Source organism: Amphiura filiformis, unplaced genomic scaffold (genome assembly GCF_039555335.1).
Source record: "Amphiura filiformis unplaced genomic scaffold, Afil_fr2py scaffold_29, whole genome shotgun sequence".
NCBI lineage: Eukaryota > Metazoa > Echinodermata > Ophiuroidea > Amphilepidida > Amphiuridae > Amphiura > Amphiura filiformis.
Window position 1 is genome coordinate 304,705 of NW_027305493.1, and position 9,186 is coordinate 313,890.

A 9,186-nucleotide genomic window follows, 5' to 3' on the forward strand; every position below is an offset into this window, starting at 1 on the left:
GCGTGTAGGTGGGCCGCCAAACACGATTATATATTAAGCTTGATGATGTTAGACCCTATATAATTTCACTTGCACAACTACGCAATCTCTCGTCTTTGTATTTTACCGCGCACGACAGAAAAACATCCGTTTATACAGCTCGCAGATATTATTGATTAATTTTCAGTAAGCTAGGTAGTCAAATTTTGGCGGCAAAACAGTGGGCCGTCAAACACGATATTGCCATGAGAACGATGTTTTAGGGTCAGAAAATGAGTGGGTTACCAGCGACCGACAGTGATGAGGAAACTACATATACGGCAACTTCGGCGCAACAAGATGGGAAAGAAAATAAAAAACCAACAACATCTCAAACCACAACACGGAAGACATACCAATGTCCACTTTGCGACATGTTCTTAAAAGACATGAAAGACCAGACTTAAAAGGTTCGTTTTTTTTTACTTTTATTTCTTTCTACGGCCGAAAAAAAGTTTGCACACGTTGTCCGAGACTAGGATCTCCCGTTCACCACGCAGCTACATAAAAAACCACTCGGCGGCGGTTCAAAATTCGGCAACCTGTTTTTCGTTTTTGACACTTATTTTTATATTATGGTTCCAGTTTTAAGTAATTGAATCGATATGGCTCTCAAATAAGTGTATGGATTTACAAAAGCGTGTTTCATCTGGTGTTTCGTCCAAGTAAATGTATTGTAAATTGCCACAGGTAAGGTATACTAGTCTCAGAGCCACACACATAGTCATCATCCTTATATCTTCGTGTCAAAAATTGCCGTGATAGTACAGCGAATCCTCTCGTTTTTCAACAGCTACGCATCGCGATTTTGTTCGAGATAGGCCGAGCGACTCAGGCTAAGCATACCATGACTATCATATGAGATACAACAGTGTTTCTATATTCTACACATTATTACGATTTGTGCATGCTCTAGTACCCCATATGATGTTTCTATTACAAGAAAATCGATTTGTTTTCAGGTAAAACCAGGGTTTTGTTTCCAGTACACTCACTCGAAAAGCAATACACTAATTAGCGGGGCCTTGCAGCTTGCTGTGGATATCTTTTACTGCATTTTAAAAGTAAAAATTTTGAAATCCAAAGTAAAAATTGTGATATATTTAATTTTGAGAATTACAATTAATACTTTACAGGTATAAAGGAACACGTTTCGCCCATTCAGTTAAGTTCCAGGTGCAAGCCCTATAACACAATGCATATGTAAACTTTCTTTATCTGTGTCAATAATAGAATATTGATTTCAACGGAGTATTGAGCTGTATGGAAAAAATATTTATAATACAGGGTGTTGACACTGTGCCACAATTACATAACAAATCAACGCCAACTTAAACGATAAATTAGCCTCGTTCTTCAGACAAGGCCTGAAGAATGAGAGAAATTGTGAGTTAAAAGTTTAAAAAAAAGTAAAAGTATGAAATACATAAATGGAGCCAGTATCAACAAAAAAACATCAAGACCACAGGGCCGGCAGGCATGAGACAACTAAACACTCCAAGTGGGACCCAATATAAGGGTCCCGCGGTGCAAGAAAGCAAGAGTATAAATCTTAGTGTAACATTGACCAACAGTAACATTAATGTAACATTGCTTTACAACAATCTTAAATGTAAAACAGAGGGCGCTATTTACTGCCGTATATTCAGTCTCATAAAGGATTTAACACATACTTAAATAATTTATAGGGTAGGGCATATTGTAAATTATACATAATTAATAAAAAATGAAACAGCTGGTTCCAAGTGTTTATTAAACTTGTTAAATGGGTCGTTTCATTGTATTTTGACACTAATTTCGTGAATAAAGGAACTGAACTGTATTGCCTCTCAGCAATCACGTTGCTTGTTTACGTGCCATTATGATAAGGGTTTAATGACTCGAAAGCAATTATTTCGCACATGGGGATTTTCCCCATATGACTAAACCAACAGCATTGCATGATTCTGGGGGAAGTGTTGCCATATACGGTAAATATATCTACGAAGAGAAAGTGATTAAAATTATGAACTACAGATCAAACTATATGCCGTTTAGGAGAAATTTAACATGCAGATCGACTTGAAGTAAAAATCATTAGATTTTTTCCTTGTCAACACTTAAATGAATGTAGCCATTAAAGCATTTTATTTCTCTTGTATGTTGGATATATACTAATTTTAAATGGTAAGTTACATTTTAAACGTATTATGTATAACGTTTAACTGTATTCCACTACATTGAGATAACATTATTTTGTCATTAATTGCATAAATAACGATGAATGACTGACTGACTGACTGACTGACTGACTGACTGACTGACTGACTGAATGAATGAATGAATGAATGAGTGAATGAAAGAATGAACGAATGAATGAATGAAAAACATTGTATAACTGAATATGAATATTGTCATGTTGTTTGAAACCAATAAGTTAAAATAATACAGCTGATTTTATGCAATTATAATAACGGAAATCGTAACAACATGTCACAGCCTTTGTCAAATTGTATCGCGCCTTGTCCCTGTTCATGATAATGATGGATAATATCCAAATAATGTATAAGCTTGTATAGTATATAGGAAGGCCTGTTACATCATCGTCTACATCATCGCGATGTTGGGGTTGGTCTAGCAATTGTCCCGGAGTCTACTGTAATTGCCACGCGTGGTTTGGATGGATCCCGGTAGACGGATCTTCTGATCAATCAAAAACGCTACATATTCCTGTAAAGTTTTCAGCGATTCTCCTTGAATCCCAGAGGATTTCTTCCAGTTTGTCACATATAGCCAATTTGACTCAGATCATCAGATGACCTGTCTAGTCCTGCTTTCCAGAAAGTGACCTTCGCTTCAGATAATTGGTTGTCAAATGTTGACAGTTGGTAACAGGTGTCATGCTGGAAGCATTTTAGCCATTATAATAGTATGATTGTAATACCCCATTTTCAGCTAAAACGTTCAGGTAAAACAGGACTGATTGCTTAAGGAATCTCTAGCGTAATGTGACAACACCAGCCACCCTGTCGTATGTAATTTGTGCAAACGGGATAGGGGCAATTATTTTGGCATACCAATAAATAAGGAGGATAGGGAAGGTACCTTCGCATGGGCATGACATTTTGGGCACGACTTGGGAAAAATTGCCTATGCCTGGACAATTATTTTACAATCACAGCCTCCCGTTGTGACAGATTCGCGATTATTTGTCAACTTTTTTTTTTATCATTGTTAAGAAAATGATTTTTTTTTTGTAATCATCAGTTCTGTAGGTCTGTGTCATATGGATTTGTCACAAAACATCATCGCCTTATTTCTCCTGTCGCTGATTTATTTCCTTCTCTCTGGCGGAGGACTAGTATATCTATACTACCACTATCACGAACAACTCCATAATTTGAAGGAGGAATTAAATCTCCAGTCTCCTGTGGGAGAGAATGCTGACCTTCCGACCACAGCAGAAGTTCCAGTTGGGTGTATGTGCTTAGATGATGAGCCATCTGGTGAGACTGGTGATTGGGGAGGTGACAGTAGTAGTGCCTGGAGTAGCAATAATGACAACGCAGAAGTGACATACTGCTGCACTACAAACGAAACGCAACTCAAACAGGTGAGCCTGAAAAAGGACGATCACCTTATATGTAACTTGTGAAAAGCTAAACCCTAACCATGTTCTTTTGACCAACCTGTAATAGTATAACATTTCAAAATAAAATATTGGCTATATGGGGTTTTTTTCAGTTGGTTGATAAGTGGACGCAAAACTCTTTGAACAGATTACTGCCACATGCCTCGCCCTCAGGTAAGATAATTCACTGTATTAACATAATTGGATTACTACCCATCAGATTTGATCTTCTTCTATGTGCCGCCATTAGCCTTGGCGGGCACAAAAGGAGAGGGCGTACTTTGGTTTGGGTAATCTTTTGTATGCCTCTCAGCTGACAAAAGATTACCCAAATCAAAGTACGCCCTCTCCTTTTGTGCCCGACATTTTTCAAAAAGGTTTTGAAGTATGGCGGGCACAAAAGGAGAGGACGTACTTTGGTTTGGGTAATCTTTTGTATGCTTCTCAGCTGACAAAAGATTACCCAAATCAAAGTTCGCTTTCTCCTTTTGTGCCCGCCATTTTTCAAAAAGGCTTATTGTGATGAACGATTGGTTACAATTCTGCGCATAGAATCGACAATTGAGGCAACCAATATAGCTCCAAAATTAAGCTCGCTAAATATAACATATTAGGGCAAAAGATTAACAAAAGTTCTAGTATATTTAGGCACCAGAAACAAATATGTTCGATCTTTGGATCGACCGTCGATGCTGCTTCGATGCTTGTTATTTAATGAACTATCAACTAATTAATCAGAATTAACTCTACGTTTATATTGGTCAATATCCCTACAGGCATAAATTACTATTTTATCACAATTAACAATAGTAAATTAATTGATTTCATAAATAATAAGGATCGACCAAGCATCGATGGTCGACCGAAAGATCGAACTAATTTGTTTCTATTGCCTTAATATTGCTAGCCAATTTTCTCTGTTTCTCCATCAGGGGATAGGCAGACTTTGGGCAATCAAGGGAATGTTCATGGAAATTTACCACCGTCTGCCCTGTTGTTGGGGAAAAAGACGAAGAAAGGCAATCCTCGGCTACCAGGTAAACACGCTTTTGTATATATATATACCGGTGGAACTGTCCCTAGTGGCCACAGGGTTGATAAATTAACCTCGAATCGACAGTTGAAATAACTGTTGGAGCAGAAAGTTTGCTTCAACGTCAAATAGACGTCCAAGCTGACGGTCAGAACTGGGTCAAAAAAGTGCCAAATTCGGCAGCCAAATGAAAGGGGCACGTTTGGATAGGTCTTTACTTGTATACTAGTTTGGAATTTTGATTTAATTATTTAAGGGTTACAAAATAGAGTACACGAATTAGGGCTAGGTTGTTGGATTAGTGCTAGAAATATGGATTAGGATTTGAAATTAGGGTTAGGCCTACGGTTCCAGATTAAGAAGACACCCATAAGAGAACTATAGTTGATACGTCGTCATGGAATCGACGTCGATTCGACATCGACTTCAATCGACGTCTACTTCTCAGCTTGTGCCCGGGTCATGACCGTTTATTGGGTTAGTACGGTTTATCGGATGCTCCCCAAATGTTGATAAGGTATTCTTGTCTGTAGTGTTCTCCCCTTCCCTTGAATTAAGCAAGCATTGTGAAAAGATTTTCCAAACGAAATACCTGATTATAATTATCATAATACTCTATTTCTTCAGCCCCTGACCCTGGTGGTCAGACTATCATTACGTCATGGGTACGTGTAGCGAGTAATCAGCGCAAAGGTTACGTGAATGGAGTGCAAGTGACAAGGGGACGCTTGACTATTTCTGTAGAAGGATATTACTTGGTGTATTCAAAGGTAAGGTGTCGTCCAAAAGGGGAACATTAGAGCGAAAAGGGTTAAAGTTAGAGATTAGGGCGTGTTAAGATATAGGATTAGCCTATAGGGTTAGGGTTAGCCTTTAGGTTATAGGACAGGGTTGGGATTAGAGTCAGGGTTATGTTTAGTATTGTGGTTCTGGTTAGGTTTAGGGGTTTAGGTCTTATGTATAGGTTAGTTTTGGGTGAAGTTTTGCGTTCGGGTTAAGGTAAGGATTATTGTTTGTAACTTAGTTATTGAGTTTTTGGACTATAAAAACCCTTAGGGAAAGAGTAAATTTCGCAACCATACATTTCGAAAGACTGAAAATGAAAATTAAGGGGAGGGATGCACAAGGTTTTATGTTTATGAAAAAACTTGCTCTCCCCGCGAAATCATCCCCCACCAACCTGCACCCCCACGAAACTATAACGCCTCTCCCCTGCATGCACCACTAGCAGTGCGCCTCTGTTTCCGAAGGGAGTCGTTGCTGATGGCTATATCAAACCCCCGCATATACGACCAAGAATGAATCTCGCTTTTTGAAGATTTGATTAGGCCGTGTAAAATTAATATTTTGGTTCTCGTCCTCCCTCCTCAATTTCTGGGATTTGTCAGATTTTTTTTTTTTTTATAGATTTTTCAATTTTTAAGACTTTGGAATGATTTATGAAATCTTCATACATATAAATAAGTTTATTAAAGAACAAGCATCACTTCCAAGTCTTTTTGTGGTACTCTAGGGGGTTTATCCCTCAGAATCTCACATTTGAAAAAAAAAAAAAAAAAAAAAGGCCTCATCGTTTCCTCGAGCACTGTTGGAGAAGACCGAAAACTACTGACAATGCTAATTTTACATTGAAAAAAAAAAAAAAAAAAAAACACCTCCCTCCCTCATCAATTCATGAAAATCCTCTGGACGAGAACCAAAACATTAATTTTATACGGCCTTATCTTTGTAGTGCAACTTCTTTTGATCTAAAATCAATTTATTAATTTCATCGGTTTGGAACATAAATATGCCTATTAGTTTTTTAAATTTCAGAACGACTGTCAAGGCCAGGTTTAGCACAAAATGATTGGTTATAAAGTTTATGAAAAAGAAACCAGGAAAGGCTTTCTAATATTATTATTGGTATATGTTATAAGGAAATCGGTACTGTTTAATCATTAAGTTAATCACAATAATATTGTTTTACGTAATACTTGTATTGTTCTTTCCATTGTTTTATAATCAATCATACTTTCCACTTGGTCCTGGGTAATGACGAAATACTTTCATTGTTGTTTCCTCTTGTTTTGTAATAATTACTGGTTTTAATCCTCTTTCTTTAATAGGTCAACTTGGACCTGGGTAATGACTTAACACTTTCACTGTTCTTTCTTTTTCTTTTGTTCTTATTACTGGTTTTAATCATCCTTTCTTAATAGGTCAACTTGGACCTGGATAATGATGTGTCAGGTTCCGTATTTCATAACACTGTTGTTGGTAGGTATTTTGTCATTTCTTTTAATCGTTAGCAAGCACAACTTTTGCCCTTTGCTAATGGATAGTTCTCTTATGGACATAAAAATGGTGACAATTACTAATGAGATATACAGTTACGATACCTTGATCGAAAATTGCCGAAAATGGCTTCTGCCTCCATCCTCACCATCAGACCCGGTGCCACGCCCTAATTATAGTCGCCCCCAATAAGATGACTCACGTTAGCAGAGCTATGGTAGCTTGGTGACCGGCCTCTTGACTATCAGATATATTTGATTGCCTTTGGGCAAGTGACAAAATCACCCTGTCTCTGAATGATATCGCTGCCTAGTGGCGTACTGTGGCCGCCCCAATACCGGGGGGCTGAAGAGAATTCAATTTTTTTGCCGCCCCCTTCCTCAACAGCCCGAAAAGGTTGACCCAATTTTTTTCTCGGTCGTTTGAAAAAGTGAAGAGCAAAAAAAGAAAAGAAAAAAAAGGGGTTTCAGGCGCTTGCGCCCTAAAAGCAGGACATTTTGATGTACAGTACCATTTTTTTCAAAATTTTTTATGCTTTTTCCGCCCTTTTTTATTTACTAATTCTTTTTGCCGCCCCTGTTTTTGCCGCCCCTTCTTCTTCCGCCGCCCCTTCATTTTGGCCGCCCCTGCTTTTACCCCGGGGCTGGCGCCCCAAAGCCCCCCCAAAGAAATACGCGCATGGCTGCCAGTTCTCCTTATTTGGATAGATTCCCTGACACATCTCCTCATCAGTCTTCTTCATAGTCAATTTATTTATGTTATTTGAAGAAAAATGAAAACATACTAAAATGAATACATACCACATTGTTTTAATCTATAAGACAGTTATGTAACTCTTATCTTTTGTTCAGAAAATCAACAATACAGACCAGAACCTGAAAATCTGATGAGAAGTGCCGCACAAATCTGTTCTTCTGAGGACAACATCGCCTCTCATTCCAGCTTTCATTCAGGAATCTACAGACTGTTCGATGGAGACGAAGTCTTCGTCAAGGTGTCTAGTCCTAGAAACGCACAAACTGGGTTTACCTTTATCTCAAAAGACAGTTTTTTCGGTATCTATTTATTAAATGAAACTTGAGGCGATTTTAAAGGGGTAAGAGAGAAAAGAGTGTGTGTTGGGGAGGGGTGCGTTTGCCTTGCTATTACTTCCGAGGACGACACATGATAACACATCAACATAACGAGGACCTTGTGCACACCCAGGACCTAAACTTGCGTCCTCGAAGTGCATATAATCAATTCCAATGCGCCTCAGGGACACGGACACATATGAACGTCCCTGAGCTCGGAAGTCCTCGGAAATGCGGTACTTGAATTTTTACCCCAACGTCGTCGAGTCCCTCCATCCAACGCCCAGAGGGCGTCGCCCACATTTTGTGTAATTACTGTATTTCAAGATTCCCATCTATTGTTAACTATAGTAATACTTGACAAATCCTCGGTTAGAATGCTATGTCGTTTTAATTAAATAAATTTCAAATGCATGCAGTGTCCAAAGTCTTATTCACTTAGCTTAAGGGGGTACTACACCCCTCGATAAATTTGTGTCTATTTTTGCATTTTTCTCAAAAACTAATAACACAGTGGTAACAAAAGTTATTTTAAGGTATATTATTGGGGGCATGGAATCCAATTACTACACTGGAATTTCAGTGACCAGACAAGCGGTTCGTAATTTATGATAAGAAATAAGGTTCCGCTAGGATGTACCTCATTTCCTTTCATATAGGCCTAAATACTGAACCGCTTGTCTTGAGTCACTGAAATTTTAGTGTAGTAATTGGATACCTTGCCCCAATAATATACATAACTTTTGTTACCAGTGTGTTATTATTCTTTGAGAAAAATGCAAAAATAGTCACAAATTTACCACAGGGTGTAGTACCACCTTAAAGATATAGGCCTACCTATTTTCTTATTTGAACGCGGTCCCAAAGTAGAGGTCCTCGAATAATGGTAAGTTGTCCAGGTCCTCGGTACTAATAGTAATGCAAGGGGTATGTGTGTGGGGGTGTGGGCGGGTTGTGGGGGTGTGCGTGAGGAACAGAGAGAGGGAGGAAGAGAGAGAGAGAGAGAGACGGAGAGGGAGAGAGATGGAGAATGAAGGGGAGGGAGAGAGGAGGGAGGGAGGTAGGGGATACGGGGAGAGGCAGGGAGACATGCAGAGAAGGGAGAGAGTGGGAAACAGAGTAGAGAGGAAAGAGAGAACAGAGAGAGGAAAGATAACGCGTGGGGATAGAGTGTA

The 9,186-nt window shown here is 38.8% G+C and overlaps 1 protein-coding gene across 1 annotated transcript; it reads left to right on the forward strand.

Moving 5' to 3' along the window:
- The first annotated feature begins 1,966 nt into the window (after positions 1-1,966).
- LOC140143830 (uncharacterized) lies at positions 1,967-8,947 on the forward strand. Its single transcript, XM_072165640.1, has 7 exons — positions 1,967-2,184; positions 3,265-3,610; positions 3,742-3,802; positions 4,561-4,665; positions 5,289-5,431; positions 6,863-6,920; positions 7,790-8,947. Exons 2-7 carry the CDS (start codon positions 3,284-3,286, stop codon positions 8,017-8,019), a joined length of 924 nt encoding a protein of 307 aa, XP_072021741.1. The 5' UTR covers positions 1,967-2,184; positions 3,265-3,283; the 3' UTR covers positions 8,020-8,947.
- The last annotated feature ends 239 nt before the right edge of the window (positions 8,948-9,186 follow it).

Bases quoted from the DNA above. Each gene is read 5' to 3' on its own strand.
- LOC140143830 (XM_072165640.1), top strand. From the start codon at position 3,284: ATGGATTTGTCACAAAACATCATCGCCTTATTTCTCCTGTCGCTGATT. The intron at 3,611-3,741 runs GTGAGCCTGAAA...GGTTTTTTTCAG, and splicing joins ACGAAACGCAACTCAAACAG to TTGGTTGATAAGTGGACGCA. The intron at 3,803-4,560 runs GTAAGATAATTC...TTTCTCCATCAG, and splicing joins GCCACATGCCTCGCCCTCAG to GGGATAGGCAGACTTTGGGC.